Genomic DNA, 20,665 nt, shown 5'->3' with positions numbered 1-20,665 from the left:
TGTACTCCAGTATGAACCCTGTAACTGTAGGGGAGCTTTGGGGTGCAGAGTCTTGCAAAGCCACCTGTACGCAGGCAACCGTGTCAGTAATGCTACAGAAGGCCAAGATTGCCTCAATCGTGACGTTAGATACAGCAAATTTGAGTATGGATGTAGCAGAAATGGGACCAATAAGGGGAAAAAAAGTAATTAGGGGCAGACTGGGCTGAGAAAAAGAGGTGCTAAGGTAGAAATAGGAAAAAGAAGAGGAATAAGCCATGAAAGCAGGTGAAGAACCCAGGAAGACGGGATCTTTCGTTGGTTGGAGCCTGGATGCCTACAGATGGTGGTGACGCTGACCTGGGCACACAATTACACAGGATGCCCTTGGAAAACTCGCTGGGCTTTCCATCGGGGCTGTGTCCAAAAGACTTAGTGCAAGAGGGTAAAAAGGGAGAGACCTGCACCCTGGTATGAAGAGTTGTGGGGAGGGCAGGATGGTAAAACCGTAGTTCAGCAATAGCAGTGTGTGATTCGTAAGGTTCAAGTGATACCTTTGTCGGTGTGTTTAATCACGTGCAAAATCTGATCATAGATTAATAATGATAACGTGATCATTAATTAATTAGGTTGTTGCTTATTCAAGTGATTTATCAGTCTCTTGGTAGAGTGTTGCTTAACCAGGACACACCATGGCCTTTTGAACACCTGCAGTCCGAAGAGGGAAGGGAAGGTCCCGAAGGAACGGCTTTGTATCGGAGAATACACGTGCCACGAGGCAAGAAAGCTCTCCCCCCGCTGCTGGCAGTGCCCAGATGTTCATGGCAAGTGGCGGTACAGCAGCAGCATAGACCAGCCCGTTGCAACTCCCAAGCACCATCAGATATGTCTTTGGAACACCCCCCCCCCCCCCCCCCCCCCCGAGGAAGACTACCAAGGCAAACCCAGCAGCGGGAAAGACAAATAACATCAGTTTATTATCTTGGGGATATTATTTTGTAGGATGCTTGGAAGGTAACTTTTCTGCTTGATTTACCCATGAAAAACGAGGTTCCAGGCAAAACAAAACAGTGTAAAAGCTACAGAAACCATCAGGGAGCCAGCAGAGCATCAAGTGGGAGACAAGTAGTTGGGAGGAACGGTGCTTTGTCTCTACATCTGCCTTTCCCCTTCACTGAACCCTCTTTGAACTCATCTGCACACATGAAACAGGAACAAGGTAATCGAATTAAATATTCATCACCAAACACAATCAGGGCTGAGGCTGAGTCTCAGCCTCCATGTCTTGGTCCTGTGAGGAGGCAAACTCAGGAAAAAAGGAGGGTCTCTCTCTCCCTCTGCAGCTACCAGTGGAAAATTAAAAGACAGCAACAATGAATCTTCTTTACCTGGAATAAGGCAGTAAAAAAAGACTTAAAATCGCATCTGATCCTTCTTACTGACCACTTTTGGGGTGGATAGAAAATTCATCCAACGTTCTTTGCCAGAGGAAGGATGGAAAGGTGAAAACGGAATGGAAAATGGAAAACCTTCCGCATTTTTTATTTTCAAATCCTTCCATTTGGAGTATTATCAGCACAGCGAGCTGATGCCCACGTGTGTGACACAATCCCCGCCAGAGAAGGCGAGGGCCACTGCAGACCTTCCTCCTCATTTGCCCGTGACGCTCTCCCTGGGTGATGCACACTGGCTCTCCCGTCTTTCCTCAGGGCCATCTCAGCACCTTGGAGCCACCCTAGCACATCCCTGCGATGGTGGACCTTCAGCACCAAACACACACGCAGCGATGTGAGCAGAGAAACTCTGCCAAGACCAGAGAGACGCTCGTCTTAGAGCATAAGACCTGGTCCGTCCCATCCTGTGTGGAAAACTCGTACAGGATTGCTGGTTCTTTGCTTCCCTCTAAAATCCCGTTGGGTTGGCAGCCAGAGCGCTCAACTTCTCCACTGAAGGTAAGGTCCAGCCTGACTCCCATCACCCAGCCAACTGGATTTAGCCTTGGGGATGCCCAAGCCTGCCAAGAACTGCTGCTACCCGGTGGAACGGCAACCCGCATGCTTGTCTTTGCAAAGCCCTTCTCAGCGATCACTTCCATGTTTTTAGGAGAGCTTTCCCCGCCCCAACACTTGTTGAAGGTCTTGACACCTCTGCTGCTGGTTCAACTCTCTCAAAAGCGAACAGGCAGCAACAGGCATGGTGGCTCCAGGATCTCCAGCATCAGTTTTTGCTCACAGCAAACTACTTCCAGCCCTCTGTTCCCAACGTTCGATGTGAGGTGAAATGAAGAACATCCCAGGCTCCTTCACGGGGAGAGGTGGGGCCGGAAAGTACGTGGCCGGATCATCATGACCACCTTCCTCAGGGAGTAGTAGTCTGTGTCCTTCCACGAGTACCACACGATACCGTCCGGCCCCAGGATCTTGCGGTTTTTAATGGAGTATCGGCCGCCCTGTGATGCAGAGAAAGAAGGACGGTGAGGCATGGGAAACTCACAGAAGCATCATCTGGGTGAGAGCATTGGAAAACCGATGGCTCTGAAACTCTGGAGCAAAGAGCTTAACGACGATGTGGTGAAAAGAACACGTAAAGCTCAATATTTTTCAAGTGGTCCCAGTGGAGCTGGCATCCATCCATCTCAGGCCGCGTGAGTCACCCGTACTGCAAGTTTCCACCATGAGGTCCCAAAAATCCAGCGTGTAGAGGTGTCTCAACACTTGTGTCTTGCCCATGGCACTGAAAAGTTTGGACTGCCTTGGTGCCCAGCACTCATTTTGTTCCCTCCCCGGAAAGCAAAGGCCGGTCAAGCCAGGAAGGATTGCTATGATGTGAGGACCAACAGCCTCCTCCCAGCCCTGGACCTTGTGTGCTGACATCTGCGTCCTCATCCCTCCACCTTACCTTGTAGTACACACCGTTGAGGTTGGAGAAAAAGCACTGGTGGTACCACCAGCCGCCGTGGCAAATCTCCGCGCAGATGTTCCCCGAGTCGGGTGTGCTGAAGCTCCTCTTGTTGTGGTACCAGGCAAAGGAATCCTCCACCGTCCCGCTGAACCCATCCACGTGCAGCCGGTAATAGTTTTCCTCGTCCTCAATGCTGCAAGCAACAAAGGTGGGACTTTAACGGGGAGTGTTTGAGTCTCCTTTCCAACCTGGATACTGCATTCCTGGTGTGGATGCCTAGTAATTATTCAGCTGCTCCGGCCAGCCTCCCCGCTATGATTCATCACGTCTAGAAGCCGAGGATGTTGTGTTTTTCCCTTCTGTGGGATGTGCCTGATTTTGGCATGACTCAGGGCGCTTGCTGTAGGTCTGAGCTGGGCAGATCGTGACTCTAAAACCACAATAAAGGACTGCGGCAGCTTTAGCAGGACAGTCCCTCTAATTACACAGCACTGCCTCCTCTCCACATAGCAAGTATCCTGCTCTTCCCTTAGGCTGAGCTAATTAGTCATTTCCCCCCCAAGGCTAGCAAAGGCTGAAGGTCACTGCCCTTGCACGTGATGTCTGATGAGAAAAGCTGGGGTGACCATTCAGAACACGCATTTGCTGGTGGAGGATGCTCTACGACACATTCAGTCGGTGGGATTTGTTTTTTTCAGCAGTTTTGGGGTCTACTCGAAGCCCTCAAGCTTCAAGTGTCACAGGACATCCTCCCATGGCAGATTACTTCACAGTCACCCACAAGCATTGCCAGTAGAGACAGGGAAGTAGTTCATCGGGGACAGTCTAGACAGACCAGGTCACCCCTGATTAAGAGAGGATGTGGCTGATGTGGTATGGATAAATAAAACACCAGAGGAGGGGAAGAGCTATAGACACTGAAGGATGTTACATCAGGTCCAGTAAGTAAAGGCCATGAGTAAGTAGAAAGGGTAAAAAATCAAAACGACTCTAAACCAGAAAGATGCTGGAGGACCTGCCCAGAAAGACCATGTTTTTGACATAAAGCAGAATAATTTTGGTAGAAAAAAATGCCCTTAAGCAGCTGGGGACTGTCCATGGGGTTCTACAGCTCCCTTCCCCTGGGGCTGTAGATGCCGGCCATGGTTGAATGACACTGCACGTTCGCTACCTCACACCCAGTCTTCAATCTGGAGCAAAATTTGGTGGTACAATCCAGGTGGGGAAGAAAGGATAGACAACCTGGGCCCAACCTGAAAAGCTCTCTAGACAGAGGCACTCTGACCACAATCCCGTGCCTGAAGGTCTCCCGACATTGAACCTCTTGTGTCTATGAGAACCAGGGAAGGTCATCCCACTTTCTACCTGAAGACCTGGTAGAAAGCATGCTTGTGCTTGTTGTTCCAGTCCTCCAGGTCGATGCGCAGAGAGTAGTCCCCTTGGCTCGTCATCTTGTGGATGTTCTCGTTGCCCAGCCAGAACTCGCCATTGAGGTCCCCAAAGCCCTCCTTGTACTCGTTCCAGGTCCGGTTAAAGTCAACTGAGCCGTCTTGACGCCTCTGGATGACTGTCCAGCCCCCACCTGCCAGGAGAGAGAGAACGTAAAATGGGAGTCTCCAGGGAACATCCAAGGGTCCCAGACAGATCCCTTACTGGTGTCACCTCTGAGGATCCATCTGCAGCTCAGCACGGCGTCTCCTTGTCATGTGTCCTCCCACCAACAGCCACTGGTTGCTGCATGGGGATAAAACGTGGTGCTCATCATAGCTCACGGAAAGAGGCTCCCGCCTCTCCCATGTCGGTTCATGACGGTGTTCCCCTGTTGGCTGCCAGAGGGTCATTCCGGATCTTAAGATGGTTTTAAATGAGAGAGAGATGGTAGGTTTGGGGAGGCAGATTTTTTTGGGACTGGAACAAACCAGAGATCCGGGAGCTTGGAGATTATTATGTACTGTTCCTGCAGCACCACAGAGGCACACGAGCTCTCCCAGTATTGTCTCACTGTCTCCATCTGCTCTCCCATCTGTCCAAATCCCTCTCTCCTCTCTCATTTTATTTCAATGTTGTAAGCTTGGGATGGTGGGGGGGATGGGGGACGGGACACGGGGGATGGGACTGGGGCCATCTTTTTATTTGCTGTATGTACAGCCTGTCACTCTACAGTGTCCAAGATTGTGTTGATGGTCATGCACATAACGCCGTAACAGAGACCACACGGTCTGAACAGCTTGTTTCGCAACGAGCACGCGCGTCCCAAGGCTGCAATCACCTGTAGATCCTCCAATAGGCAGCATCCCTACACGTGGGGAGCTGAACGCCTTCCTCCAGCAGGGAGGGATGTGGCACTTCCATCGGGACTGGAGTAGATCCATGGGGCAAGGGACTGACAACCCACCACCCCATTCCCCTGATATTTTTCATTGTTCTTCCAAACCCCGAGTGTTGCAAGCTGATTTTGTCAGTAAATTTGCACCTTGGGATGACAGTAATGTGGTCTGTATGGGTATTTAGACAGTAAGGGTGTGGGAGGTCATCTGCTCATTCATTTACACTCCAAAATATCTGTGGGAGAGATTAACATACGCCATCCCTTCAGCACAGCTACAATTAGGAGTTGCCCACACATGGCCCTCAACTACTTGGTGACGCTCCAGATACCCCCCAGTGAGCAGCTCCAGAAGGGTTTCTCCTTCCCTAAGCCCTGTGTCGCATCCACTAGGGTGTTGCAAATGTCTTGGATGCATGAGGACATCTCAAAGAGCACTAAACGCCCATATTTAGGCAACTGAATCCCAGCCGTAATGTCTGGTTTGAAGCAGTCATCTAAACCCTTCCTTTAGTCAGCAGAGAGGATGAATCCTCTGTCCCTGGAGAAGAGCCCTTCTGGAGATGCTGCTCTCACTGATTGCAAAGTACCTTAGAAATAGCTTATCTATAAGATACTCCTCCCAGGTTAGACAAACCCCACCCAAAGCTCTGCTGGAAGATGTTGTAGGTGCTTCCTGCAGTACCTTCAGTGTCCATCTCACACAGCACTTCAATAGGCATCCCTCCCACCGAGGGCATGATGCTGTAGACCCCAGACCGCCGCAGCCCATTGTAGTAGACGGAAGCACAGTCGATGGGGCAGTTCCTGGCATGCTTCACCTCTGGGGGAGAAAGCAGAGAAACACGGCATTTAGCGCACAGCGCGGAGAAAGGGGCGTGCAACCAAAGCCAGGACTGTTTTCATGCAATCGTGACGCAGAGCTGGACAAATAATCTTAGATTCAGAGCTGCTTCTGAAGCTGAAGACCTTTGCAGCGTGTCAGCTTCACGCCCGAGTGCAGCGGCTTATTAGTGATAAGGTTCGTTAGCACAGATCGGCACTTAAGGATGCTGTGGCTCAGGAATGAGCTTCAGTTCAACAGGTTTTTTTAATGGCAACAAGGAAATGATATGTATTTTGCCAGGCTCAAAACAGATTATGTCTCACACCAAAGTGTCTTATACATTGATAAAGAATCATCGGGTTTTCCAACCATGATCAGTGTAGACAATAGTGGAAGGTTTTTCTTCTCCTGAACTGCTGCTGTGGGCTTTGTCTTACAAGGAAAGGGGATGGAAATCGTTCTGGAGAACGTAAAGACGTTTCTGACTGGGGTATGTCAGGTGGGTTTTATTTCGCCTGGCACCAGCCACCTTTACTTCAGGCAGGGGGTCTCAGCTAGTCCTTAGAGACAGGCTTCTGCAGAGGGCAGTTCATCCTGGTTTTACGTGGGAGAGAAGAGCTACTCTCCCTGTCTCCCACCATCACCTACCAAAGGAGCTCAGCACGAGCAAAGGTGCATAATGACATTCGGGAGGCCCTGGGGCTGGCTTTCAGCTGCCCCATGTAGGTCCTGTCATATCTGCCAGGCTTATGGCGATGTCTTGGAGGCTCCAGAGTATTTCAGGTGGCACTAGGTGTCAGTTGAACTGAGACCCTCGTCATAGCAGTGGAAAGAGCACGCTGAATTGCTCTCAGTCCATGCATGGCTTGCCTCATTATCTCAAATATTTAGCTCACGTGGGGACACACGTATGTAGACACCCAACATGAAGCATCTTCATTTGTGAGCTGAGCCTCCCTGGAGGGATGAATCCCATCTTCAGAAAGAAAGGCACAAAGGCAGCTCACACAGACAGCTCCCCTTCCTTTTACACACAAAGCTAGACCAGCCTGAAGCACAGTGTGGCCTGAATACCAGACTGGGATCACTGGGAGAACCAGGAACCCAAGGAAAGGAGGGAGCAGAAAGCATGCATGGGAGATTGCCCTTCCAGGAGGCAGGCAGAAAGCATGAAACCATGGGACTGGCAGATGATGAAAGCTCCTTGTGGATGGGAAAGTAAGTCTGGAGGGGAATGATGGATGAATACTGGAGAGCATGGTGGCTGGGAGGTCCCCTGCGGGCTGCAGGCTGGTGACACCCTGGGGACATCCTTTGAGGTGGGCACCAACTGGCAGTGCTGCTTCAGGGGAGTGTGTGGAAGAAACGGGTTGTGTGCAGCAAACAGAGGTCAGGGAGAGGCCATCTAGACCCAGCAAACATCTGGGACAGGAGGCAGAGCCCAATCCCACCTAAAGTTAGTCAGCTAAAAGTGCTAGGCCAGAGAAGTCACCATCCTGGTCACATCAAGTTATTGAGGTGAATCCCACCTCTGGCTTGCAGGTGGCGGTCATGGGTGTAAACATCAACTCTGGTTTTGCACAGAGCGTTTCTCACTCAGGGCTCAGAGGCACCTGGAAGCAGGTAGCAGCGGAGATGCTCATGCGACCTCCAGCAGGACATGGATGGCCGAAGGAGCTTTAAATGAGAGCAAGGGAAAAGGCTTAGACTAGTTGGCTTAGAGGAGAAGTAACGTGACTTTTCCCCCCCGTGGATGTCACCAGCTCAAATGAGATCAAGGTTGGTAGGTGAAAGCCATTAGCACTTCTGCTGCCTGAGTCATCCAGCCTGCTCCTCAGTCAAGAAGACAGACACTGTCCCTAAAGTCCCTCAGCCACAGTTCATGAAAGGCTGGAAGACTTCCCAGGAGAAGTATGGTTTCATCCTTCTCCAATGCTCCTCCTGGGCATCTGCTGCAGAAGATGGTATTCAGGGCATGGGGACCAGGCTGGCACATAGAGTCTTGTCTTCTCAAAGACCGCCACCCCCTTGCCACAGACCCAGAGACTCGAACAGATTGCAAAAGCGACTCAGTTTCCCTTCCAGCACCTCAGGGTTGAGTTTGCAGATCCTAGTTATGGTAGGCCTTGATCAAAATGTTTTATGGCAGTCGGTTCTTTGGCACAAAATAGGGTTTTAGTCAGATTGAACCTTGAATTCTTTAATTGAAAGTTCTCATGTTTGCTAAAACCCAAAGAAAACGCTCCAGGGACTAACAAGGAAAACAATAAAAAACTTGGCAAAAATCTAAATGCATTTAAAAAGAGCGTGTGAGAAATAACAGAAATAACAGAAAACAGCTATTTTTCAGAGCTGAAGAGTTTCACCAAAGCCCTAATTCCATGCTGTGAATTTTTGAAGAAAAAACCAAAATCTTGGGGTTTTTTGATTTTTTTTAAAGTGGAAAACCAGCCTCTGGGTTTGGGAGGAAGGCTCATGCAGCTGACTGCAGGTGGGGCGATGGTGGGAGCAACGCCAACCTCATTGCTGGAGCCTGAGCTGGTCCCTGTGAGCATCTCACACCATCCACAGAGAGAAAAAGGAGACACTGAGGGACAGGACCCCTCTCCTAGACAGCCTGGAAGCCATCCCCAGAGGTGTCCATTGTTCTGGGGAGCCCTCCTGGCTGCCTTGGAAAGGCAAGTTGGGCGAGATAAGACTCCTGGGCAGTGTGAGTGGGATTTAAAGTGATTTTCCCACAACCTTTTCCTTCAGTCCCCCTCAAGAGAGATTGCCCAGGGAAGCTGTGGACGCCCCATCCCTGGAAATCCTCCAGACCAGGTTGGATGGGGCTTGGAGCAACTTGCTCTAGTGGAAGGTGCCCCAGTCCATGGCAGGACGTTGGAACTAGATGATCTATAAGGTCCTTTCCAACCCAAACCACTCTATGATTCCCCTCCCAGCCGGCCCCAGCAGCTTCCCATCACCTGGATGGTGCATCTCCTCCTGCAGCCTCATCTCGGCAGGGCTGAGGCAAGTGGGATTGCGCCAGGCCCAGTCGGTCAGGACGGAAATGTTGTTTATCTGTGCCTGCATGTCGTAGAGCAGCGTGGCCTGGATGTGCTGCAGGGTGCTGGCCTCGCTGTACCGATGCTCCAGGTCCTGCACCCGTTGAGCCAGGCTGTGGTTCCGACCGGCCGACTCCTCGTGCTGCGGGCAGGGAGAAAGGTAGGAGAGGTGGGATGCCTGGGGACTGGCGTGGAGCTGGAGGCACGGCTCCAGGACACCCCAGGGATGGGAAGGCAGGGGAACAAGAAGACAGAGGAGCACTTGCTGCATGAACCAGCGGCGACCAAGAACCCCAAGGATGGTGCCTGCACCCTCACCCTGCAGCCCCACACCAGCCTCCAGCCCACCTTGGGAGCCATAGGCAGTGGATATTCCCAAGCTCTGGTGCAGGCAGGGCATGCACAGCCAAACCTAGGGCTGCGAGAGCAGGGCAAGCATATAGGATTCCTCTCCAAAAACCCTTCAGTCTGCAACGTATTGCAACATGGATGTGGGATCTGTGTGTCTCTCAATGCCACCACAGCTGGGTTTTCTTTCCAAAAAGTTGTCCAATCACCCCTTGAACCACATAATAGTTTGTAATATTATAAGGAGCTCCACAGCTTATCAACACGTTGCATGATGAGCCATCTCCTGGGCAATGGCTGGTGTCCTGTAAACAGCAATGACCACATCAGCGTCCAGCTCTGGGGGCACCAGCACAAGACAGACACGGACCTGCTCGAGCGGGTCCAGAGGAGACCACGAAGATGCTGAGGGGCTGGAGCAGCTCCCCTGTGAGGACAGGCTGGGAGAGGTGGGGGTGTTCAGCCTGGAGAGGAGAAGGCTCCGGGGAGACCTTAGAGTGGCCTGGCAGGGCTGAAAGGGGCTGCAGGGGAGGTGGGGAGGGACTGTTGATCAGGGAGGGGAGAGATAGGATGAGGGGTAATGGTTTTGAACTGAAAGAGGGTGGATTTAGATTAGATGTAATGAAGAAATTTTTCCCTGTGAGGGTGGTGAGACCCTGGCCCAGGTTGCCCAGAGCAGCTGTGGATCCCCCATCCCTGGCAGTGCTCAAGGCCAGGCTGGATGGGGCTGGGAGCAACCTGGTCTGGTGGGAGGTGTCCCTGCCCAGGGCAGGGGGTTTGGAACTGGGTGGTCCTTAAGGTCCCTTCCAGCCCAAACCCTTCTGTGATTCTATGATCATACAATCATAGAATCGTTTAGGTTGGAAAAGACCCTTAAGAACACTGAGTCCAACCGTTGACCCAGCGCTGCCAACTCCATCACTAACCATGTCCCCAAGCGCCACATCTACATGTCTTTTAGATACCTCCAGGGATGGTGACTCCACTACTTCCCTGGGCAGCCTGTTCCAGTGCTCAACAGCCCTTTTCATAAAGAAATTTTCCCTCATGTCCAATCTAAACCTCCCCTGGTGCCACTTGAGGCCGTTTCCTCTCGTCCTATCGCTTGTTCCTTGGGAGAAGAGACCGACCCCACCTCGCTCCAACCCCCTCTCAGGCAGCTGCAGAGAGCGATCAGGTCTCCCCTCAGCCTCCTCTTCTCCAGGCTGAACACCCCCAGCTCCCTCAGCAGCTCCTCACCAGACCTGTTCTCCAGACCCTTCCCCACCTTCGCTGCCCTTCTCTGGACACGCTCCAGCCCCTCAAGGTCCTTCTGGCAGGGAGGGGCCCAAAACTACCCCCAGGATTCGAGGGGTGGCCTCACCTGTGCTGAGCATAGGGTGATGATCCCTTCCCTGCTCCTGCTGGCCACCCCATGGCTGATGCCTCCATGCTATGCAAGGAGCTGGTGTGATACAGGACCCCAGCCCCTTTCATGACCCTTTTGCTGCTTGTCTTTAGGCCAGGCTCTGACCCCACGTAAAACACACGGACAAGCTGTCTGGAGATGCCCACAGCTCGCACCAGGAGATGGGCACCCCGAGCTCCACTGGTACACACCAAACGTGCCCCAGATGCCTTCACTGCGGACACGCTCGCCTCCCTTGTTCAGTGCTCCCTGTCCATTAGATGGCAGAGCAGGCCTTAAACAGCACCTCCAAAATCCCACATTAGCCTGGGAACCCCCGCTCCCTCCCCTGGGAAACGCAACACCTCTACACCCTGCTCCCCAATCCCTCCTGAGGGTCTGGCAATCCCGAACCCCCACCTGTGGTGGAGGGATGCTGGTTCTCCACCAACACTGCCCTTCCCTGTCCATCTCTTCCTCCATCACCTGCTCCGCATCATCACCTCAGGCTCACAAGTCACCCCGAGATCCTGAAAATAAATGAGTTTATTTTCTCATCTCCTTCTCCTCAGCATCAGGGGCAAATCTCGATTTTTAGGCTTCTTAAATACCCCTGGGGACACAGAGATCTGGCACTTGACTCGTCACCACCTGCAAAACTACAGTGGTGCTGTGGAGGGTCAGGGATTTCCTTCAGCTGGAAGGGGTGTGCATGCCCAGAGTGCGTTTTCTTCCCCTCCAGCTGCTCCCAGGAGCTGGCTCACACCTCAGTCCCCGTTCCTGCCAGGACAGGTCTCAGCTTTCTGTCCCCAGGAGCTGGCGTCACCACTGCTGGATTATTGTACTAATAACTAACGGCAGCTCTGGAATATCCTTCCCGATGCTGCTGGAGCATCGCCTGCACGGCCCTGCCGAAAGCCCACCGAGCCTGTCCGTATCCCAAAATCCAGAGCAGCTGGATAGGCAGGGGCAGCAAAGCGGGCATCATGGCGTGCAACGATGCAGTGCTTTTCCTTCTCAGCACTGCCATGTCTCCGGCTCCACCATAAATCGGCCATCCCCCCCCCCCCCCCCGACCTGCTCTGTGAGCTGTGACTGATACAGGCTTCTTCCAGCTCCCTTCACCCACGCATCAGCTCTCCGAGTAAACCCCATGATGTTTTCTCCCAGACAGTCCCCTCCTCCACAGCTGATACCTTTTTTTTCTTTGCCTTTTTCCTGCTGCTGAGCAAACCCGGCCCAGCCGGACCGCTGCGACAGCGCCCTGCTGCTGCTCCCTTCCCTGCACCCCTCCGCACTGGTGGGACTGGGGCTGCATTTTTGCACCGCAGGGTCCTGCTCCGTGCATGCCCCGGCGGTGCAAACGCGATAGGACTGGAATTGCACAGGGAGGGCTGGGCGAGGGGATGCCTTTTGCTCCCTAAATTGTACTGGAAGGAGGGAAGCACGGCAAAGATGGGGTCAGTCTCTCTGACCCGATGAGGGTGGTGAGGCACTGGAAGTGCCCAGAGAAGCTGTGGGTGCCTGGAAGTGTTTAACGAGTCTTTGAGCAACCTGGTCTGGTGAAAGGTGTCCCTGCCCATGGCAGGGGGGTTGGAACTAGGTGGTCTTTAAGGTCCCTTCCAACCCAAACCATTCCGTGATTCTATTCTACAAATTTGGGTGTCCCCATTAGCCCAAGAGAAGCTGTGACCTGGAAGGGCCTGTTGCTCTCACTCAGCTCAGAAAGGGATGCTGAGCTCAGAGACACGTCTCTGCTCGGACAGACAAGCCCACGCTCAGAAATCCTGATGGCAAATCCCAGGGAGACCAACCAGCAGCAGCCAGAGGCTGATTTATGAAGACGGATTAAGGGAGCAGCAGCTCCTTGGTGGGAGGAACGGAGGTGGAGGAGACCTACCCAGGCTGACACAGAGGGGAATTTGGCAAGGTGCCTCCTGGGAGATATGAGGGGGTGCAGGAGGAAAGCAGCTTCCCAGGCTGGGCACAGGCGTTGGGAAGCGGCCAGACCGATGTGGTGGGAAAACTCCTTGTGGGAGAGTCCCGAAACCAGCAGGGAGTGGAGGCAAGCAGCTCGGCAGCTGTTGTTGCCTCTGGTTTCCTCCCTTCAGCTGTAACTCCCTGCCCAGCATGCAGCTTTGCTTCTTGCCTTTCCCTGCCTTCGGTGCTTGGAGGGTGATGGGACACACTCACTGCCATCAGCTAAACCCTCCAGATTTTGTTTTCTTCCTTCTTCTTCTTCTGGGCTTCCCAACCCTTTGGGTTTTTTTTCAGACTCATGGAAATAACCACGAGGTTGGCAGAAACGGCTGGAGGTCTCCAGCCCACGCTCCTGCAGAAAGCAGGGCCGATTGCCAAGCTGGATCCTGTTGCTCAGGGCCTTTTCCAGTTGAGGTCTGAAAGGCTCCACAAACGATCTCAAAAAGATCTCAGAGGATGTCCTCTTTCTGAGTGGGGCAGTGTCTTGGTGGCACAGATGTTGCTGGCACTGTCCCCCAGGTATGAACCACTCGGAGACACACAGGTAGGACCTGGCACTTGGCTGCCTCAGGACACCTGGGGGCACCCTGTGTCCCTGTGCTCTCCTTGTAGGGTGACGCACACGGCAGCACCCCATAGAAGACACATCTCCTTCAGAGCCGCTCGCCTGGGCTCCCGTTGAGGAGAAACAAGCCCTCCCAACTCATCCCATCCTCCAGGAGTCATCCAAGAGGTCCTAGCAGCATCTATGTCTGCATTCACTGCTCAGATCTCTACGAGATCAGACAGATCCCATGGAGACCTTTGCATGGCAGACACTGGAGTGGGGTGGGAGGAATCCCACCCTTTGCTGCTGCTCCAGAAACATCCCTGTCCACCAGCTTCTCCCCAGCAGCCAGGCAGGGACTGGGGTGTTGGGGTATGATGTGGGAGCGTTCGCTATCTGTCTAAGGATGATTTGAGATCAAAAAAAAAAAGCAAATAGCAGGGAAAAGGATAATGAACCAAGCAAAAAGCTACAGAAATTGCCAGGTGGGTGATAAAGGAGACAATAAGAAAGAGCAGAGGCTTCAGCCGCTGCTGATGGGCCAGGAAGGGCCCTGTTGTGACATGGCCTTGAAGAGGATCCACCTGAACCCTGCAGTGGATAAGAAGAAGGAAACACGATTATAAGGAGTATTATGGGCTTGTGGGACTGTGCAAAACTACTTATGGGATGTTGGGGGGAAAGGCTAAAGGTGGGGAAAGGAGGGTGGTGTGGGGAATCAGTGTGGGAAAATTGAGGGATGGGGGAGTTAAAAAGGGCCGGACATGGGTAAACCCGCTGAGCCTGAGCACTGCAGTCAGTCTTCTCTTCTTACATGGTGCTCTTCCTCGCCTGGACACCGAGCGTCCTGCTCAAGGCCATCAGCTCAGCTCCCTCTACAGCCATCACCAGACCACCGGCATCTCCAGAGGGAGATTCTCCTCCCTCTTCCCTCTGACTCTGAACTGCCACAGACCAGACACTTTGCCTGTAGATGGATCGTTTCAGAGCTTGGAAATGAAGAATGGATTAAGAGCATGAACACTACAGGGAAAATATTTAGTGCATGACCATCCATCTCCCTCCTTGGCTCTGAGCTGGAGAGCTCAGTGAAAGACCTGCAGCTCCAAGTAGCACAGAAGTGTGTTCTGGGGCCATCTCAGGGAGCTGGGATCGGGGAAGGACAGATTAAAGAGTCCTAGGGGACAAAGTGTCACCAGGGGGATGAGTGTGGGAAGCTGGGAGACCGAAGATCTAACGCACCAGCATGCCCACGTGCAAAGAGAAAAACAGGAGAGGAGCCGTGGGAAGCAGGGTGGGGGACAGGGGACAACATGGGTGGAGGGCACTGAGTGGGTCTGCCTGAGCACGAGCACCCATCCTGACTTGCGTGCCTCCCTCCCTTCCTCCGTCGCACCAGGAACAGCTCGGTCCCATGGAGACACCCGCGGCGCAGACGCCCACCCAACCGCACGGCCATCGCAGCGCTCCAACAGCCCCGCAGCCTCCCCACGGGGCTGCCCCAATGAGGTTTTCCAAACAGGGAGCCTAAGGGTGAGGATGAAAGGAAGCCAAACAGAGAATAAACCACTCCCAGAGCCCAGCTATATCAGACCTCATCTCCTCCAAGAGCAAAGACAAGGGTGCTGTTCACCCGGCGGCCTCGGGGCTCTTCCAGCTGACACTTGTACCTTGCTGCTGGTTCTTCTGCACATCTCATCAACAGCTCCGTGAGCCATCGTAGCTGAGAAATGACCCCTACAGCCAGCAAAAACACACCCTGATCCCTCCCTGTTCCTGGCTACAACCCTGTGCAAGCTGCTGCTTGCTGCTGCTGATGGCCAAGACCAGTGCTTGCTGGGTAAAACCACTGGGCAGGGCCAAACATCTGAGAGCTTCAGAGGTGCCAGACAAGGTTGGAAAAAACGTATCAGTGTGTTGCTTCAGGCTGTGGGACCGGTGAATGGAACTGGGGTGGGATGAGCAGTGGAAAGGAGACTGCAGGAAGGGTGCCGTGGGCTGGAGGTCAGGGCTTCCCTTGATCAGCTGTGGCTGTTGGAGATGTGGTCCTTCACTGGTCACCCAAAACTCCAGGTCTAGCCTGGGATGCCGCTATGGGCGATGGGATGGATCCCATTCTCCTAGGCAGGCTTGAAGGTGAAGGAGAAGAAAGCAGAGCTAAAACACTGAAGGGTTTGTGGCTAATGTTGAGGAAGATCAGCCCTGGAAGGCTCCTGAGCCATCACAGTAGGAGCAGCTGGGGTTTAATGGATATCCCAGCCCATGGTCAGAACAACACCATATGCTTTACTGGGTGCCCTCCCCCTGCAAGCTGCTGGGAGCTGGAAGGGACCATGGGGAGGGAAGGCGGGCACCCGAACGGAGTGGGTCTGCGAAGGGCAGCCTTTTACCTGGAGCTCAAGGACTTTGATGCGGTGCCGGTGGTTCCTCAGCTCCTCCTGTAGCTCTGAAATCAGTTCCCGCAGCTCCAGGATCTGCTGCTTACGCTCCTCGTTCTCATGGAGCCAGTAGGACACCTCATCGGTACAACGAAACATGTCCGGGCACCGCTGCTCGTCCCCCTGTGGCAACGTGGCCACGATCTTACAGCGGCCGTTGGGCAGCACCTGGTTGCTGTACTCCCCGCACTGGATCAGGCCCGTGCCCTCCTGGGGGTCCTTATGGTCTCTGTATGTCACGGGCAGGGATTTCTGCAGCGAGGGGCTGCTCAGTGTGGCCACGAGGATGAGGGATAGCAACCCCCCCCTGGCAGAGCCAGTGATGAGGCAGACCTCCATCAGGCAGGTGAAGATGGTCCTCGGGGATGACACCACGTGTCTCATCATCAAGCACCGTTGGAGAGAAAAATGGCAGTCCCCAGGGCATAACACCAGGTCGTCTGCTGAGAGCTAGTGGGTGAGGTTGCAGCTAGACGGGAACCGAGCATCAGTAGGGATCCCAGAGCTCCCACCAAGGGGGTCACTGCAGGCAAGGGACCCGCCTGGCCCCATAGAGCATCCTCCCCAGTGTCACCTGGTGGCCATCAAGCTGGGACCAGCTCCAGCGGGAGCTCCTCTGCTCTCCTGGCCAGGCTCCACCGGCTTTGTGGGTTGCGTTTCCCTTCCTGCAGAGCTGCTGGTTGGTTTGGAGGAGGGTGTTGGGGTCTGGCAGGGGGCGGTCAGCCCCTCGGGCAGGGCTTTCTGCCCACACAGGACCATGCAGGGGAAGGAGCTGGCTCCCCCAGACAGGGCATCCTGCTACGCCGTTGCTCCCTGAAATGGGAATGAGAGTAAGGAGATGGGAGAGGAAGGATGAGCAACCAACCCTCCCCACCATGCTGCCCACCCACAGAAAACGACACAGGTTCCCCCCACCTTCTTTGCCCGCCTTCCAGCCATCCCCATGGCCCAGGGACACAGGGCATGGATTTGGGGCTCTCTCGATGTCCCTGTATATGACTTTTTCTTGGCAGATGTAATTATAAATGGAATTATCAAGTGAAAAGGGACCCACGACCACCAACCCACCGACCACCAATCCATCCCCGGGGCTGTCTGGATGGACCCTGGCCTCAGGCTGACTGCCCCACATGGGCTCGGGTCCAAGGGCGGATGGAGGGATGGTGGCCTGGCCACCATCCAGGTGAGACAAATACGTGACTTTGTCCCTCTTATCCAGAGCAATCGGGCTCCTCTTGCAGACAGAGCTGCCCTCTGATCCCTGCCCGACACTGGGGCTCCCAGCCACAGCGTCACACTCTGGGTCTGCTCCCGAGGTTTCTCCCGACCAAAAGCCATCTCCGCCCCACTCTGGTGAGGACGGGGAACTGGGAGGGATGCCACAGCTCCCCAGCAGCACCCCAGCTCCTGACATACCTTCAAAAGTCCTGGCCAGGCTTTCTGGTGGTGGGAGCAGAGAGCAGCGAGCAGCAACTGGCCATGGGGAGCAGGGTGTGATTTAGGGGACACTAAATGCTTATTCCCCCTGATCCTATCACCGCACTATAAATAGGGCCAAGAGAGCCGCCAGTCTCAGACGACGCACGGGAGGGAGGAGCGTGGGTCCCGGCGTGACCTTATCAGTGTACAGGGGATTAAGCCGGTGCCTTGGCAGGAGGACACAGCGCCCCCCTCATCTAGAAACCCTCTGTCCCACCCTGGGGATGTGTTTTGGGGAGAGGGCAGGTTCATCCAGCGTGCGGTGACCTGCCCCATCCCAGCGGTTTTGGGGGGAAAGCTTCCCAACCTGGCCATGGACAGGGGCTCAGGGCGGGGAACAGCCGTCATTTATTTTATTCACTAGCCCCGGGCTTCCTCTTTGCTTTTGCAAGGGAGTAATGTCAACAGGGTCGCTTAAATACGTACTGTAAACATTCAGCCACAGGAATGTGAGCTGAAACCAGAGATTTCTTTACTGGGCGAAACTGTTGGCTGTTGTTTTCCTTCCCTTAATGTAAAGAGTTTCCAGATGACGTTCCCAGACTGATTCCCACAAAGGTGATACTCAAACCAGCTCAGACGCCCTCCAAAACCAGAGGAACTGCCCAGAGAAGGGGAACTTTGTTAGGAAATATCCACTCAGGTGGTTTGGAGAGGCGCTGAACTTCACCAGTCCTCCAGCAGCTCTCCCAGATGGCCATATGTGTGTCCTTTGGAGAAGCTGTCACCTCCATGAACAGGACCCTCCTGCACCGCCAGTGGCCCCCAGCAAGACTGGAAGGAGGCTGTGGGTCTGTGTGTGATAAGGGGAGGACACAGCTTGCACGACACATGAGCATCCCGACCCTACATGCCATGGTGGGGTCATCTCCTGCCCTGACTTCCCCACAGCTGGATCCAGCCTGGTGAATCCAGTCCCACTTCCCCCGGGAAGGATGAAATCTGAGTTTAGCTCTAAGCTCAGGCAGAAAAACCAAAAGTCCAGCTGTCTCGCCACCCTACAACCACCTCCTGGCTTTGCTTTCAGCTTGTAAAAACATCAGGCGAAGGGATTTTATTTGTTTTCTTTGTCTCTGTGGGGAGCTGGTCGTGGCAGAGCTGGGGGATGTGCTGCCTCTGAGCCCTGCCATCTCAGGACATGGCACTGCGCCCCTGGGCTGCTTTCTGCACCTCTGGCCCAGCAGGCAGCTCCGTGTCTCTATCCACCACCCACCCGGCGTGGCTTGGAGAAGAAGGGACCCTGTCAGCAAGAGAAGGGACACCATGGGCAGAGGGTGGGAATATGGGGCTTGGGGCAAGGGAGAACAAGAAAAAAGGTCATTGCAGGGAAGGGAGGAGTGGTGGTCTATCTGGACATGATGGATGTGAAGACCTTCTGGTGCTGACGCTTCTCTTTGGGCTGGATCCCACCGCTGCACCAGCAAACCCCACTCCACCACCGCAGGAGTTGTTCCTCTGGCCGTACGTAGACTTTTACCCTCCAGGCTTGTCCTGAGCCACCCCACGGCCAGCGGAGAGAAAAAGGATGCGATGGTAGGCACTGAAATGACAACAAGATGAATTGCACCCCACAGATGCCTCTTTATGGGGTGGTACAGGGGAGGGTATCAGGGCAGGGAACCAAGGGGAACAACTCTCTTTTGAATCCCAGCTGAGAGCTCCTCCGGCGCGATTAGCTAAAGACCGGCTTTCCTTTATTGCACACGAGTGGATAGACATTTAACATGCTTGTCTACAATGAAATCCATTATCCTCGTCTTTCACGGAGGCCCTACAGTTCTGGTTCCCCCTTTTCATGGCCGGAGGTGGTGGGGGAGAGGAGGTGGAGGAGGGACGGAGCCAGGTACAGCCAGGCCCTTTGTGCGGCCACTCAGGAGGCACTCTCCCTGCAAATGTTTGGGCTCCTAAATGGATCTGACCTCCCCTCCTTCAGCCCCTTTTCCCTTTCATTCGTTTTTCCTCATTATTCTTGGAAAAAAAAAAAACCAAACCAACCCAACCAACCCTCATCCGGATCGTTAGCGTCAGAGGCGGAGACGGGTGCCGAGCGCCACATGGAAGAGGCGAACGTACATTTCGTTCAATGCCCCTCGAGTGGCGTTTCGCTCAAGGCTGCTCCTTCACAAAGGGAGACGTGGAAATGGTCCCCGCCGGCAGCTCGCCACCAGCTGCCCTGACAGGGCTTGATGCAAAGCTGCCTCTTCAGGGAGACAAAGCGCGGCTGTTTCTCCTGCCTTCGATTGATGTCTGAGTTGTTCGGGGAGCATTTAGCGAGGAGGGGAGAGGGGAGAGGGGAGGGTGTGTGTGTGTGGGGGGGGAATTCAATGGGAGAGCCTGGGTGATGTTAATAACGGCTCTAAAAGGCTCAAGATTGAGTGCTCAGTGTTTAGTCTGCCTCTCTTTGGCATCCTTCCCCGCTGTTTGGGGGGACATCAGCTACAACCCCTCCAGGACTAATTGAAGCCAACGCCAAGAGCCTCAGGTACCCCTTGGCCAACTCTTTCTGAAGTCACCGATGTGGGTTACACCACCCTGCTGGGGAGTAGCTGTTGTTGAGCATCCATCTCCCCAACGTGCTGTGAAGAGCAGCGCCACGAAGCCCGTGCCACCACCATCCTCCCCTGCTGCGAGCACGTCGTCTTCTGCTTCCTCCCAAGCGCAGGAATGCATATTTCCGTGGGCATGCAACACCTGCTCTTCCCACTCTGTCCCAAATCCCACTCCATCTGTTCCCAGTTGTAGTTTCTGGAGGAGATGAGGTCCCCACCACCACTGCCCAGGTGCTGCAGCCTCTCCTCTCCTCGAAGAGCCCACGGCCAGCCTTCAGCAGCTCACATGCCTTCAGTGCGCAAACAACCCACCGGCTCTCACGTGGTCTCTCTTTGAGGGAGAAAAGTCAAAAAAATGCAATATTTCTATATTTCTTGCTTCTGCCCAACAGAGTGAAGAGACCCCCAGGTATCCCTGGATAACCCTCTGTCCCTGACCTTGCCTTGGTCTCCTAGAAAAAAGGACAAACTAACCCAACTCTACCTACCCCAACCTCTCAGGATTGCACTGACCCAAACCAGCTCACCCCACTAACATCAATAATCAGTGATTTGCTATAAAATAATCAGCAGAGGCAGCTCAGAAGCTCCTGAAGACCACGGAGCCCCAAAATTAGAGTAAACTTTGGTGCTCTAGCGGTCACGCTCCACAAATATCAGCAAAAGCCATACCCTGAGGTACAGGGACCATGGGCTTCCATGGCTCGTGATCTCTGCCAACCCCAAGCCCTGGACTCAAAACTGCCCCAGGATTTCCTGCCCTGGGTTACCCCTGCCCGGGAAGGGTGGTGGGGGCATCAGATGGAGAGATTTAAGATCCAGCCAGAGCTGGGGAGCTGCTTGCGCTCAGGAAGGCAT

General features: G+C 54.0%; 1 protein-coding gene across 1 annotated transcript; it reads right to left on the bottom strand.

Moving 5' to 3' along the window:
- Positions 1 to 2,281: 2,281 nt before the first annotated feature.
- On the bottom strand, positions 2,282 to 17,193 carry LOC104354321 (uncharacterized). The gene is made up of 7 exons (XM_086460500.1): positions 16,645 to 17,193; positions 15,732 to 16,229; positions 8,999 to 9,221; positions 5,892 to 6,029; positions 4,246 to 4,462; positions 2,878 to 3,073; positions 2,282 to 2,428 (listed from the first exon to the last, which is right to left on the bottom strand). Exons 1-7 carry the CDS (start codon positions 17,191 to 17,193, stop codon positions 2,282 to 2,284), a joined length of 1,968 nt encoding a protein of 655 aa, XP_086316626.1.
- Positions 17,194 to 20,665: the final 3,472 nt, after the last annotated feature.

Source organism: Leptosomus discolor, chromosome 2 (genome assembly GCF_034619465.1).
Source record: "Leptosomus discolor isolate bLepDis1 chromosome 2, bLepDis1.hap2, whole genome shotgun sequence".
Lineage (NCBI taxonomy): Eukaryota > Metazoa > Chordata > Aves > Leptosomiformes > Leptosomidae > Leptosomus > Leptosomus discolor.
This window is presented reverse-complemented; position numbering and strand designations above follow the sequence as displayed.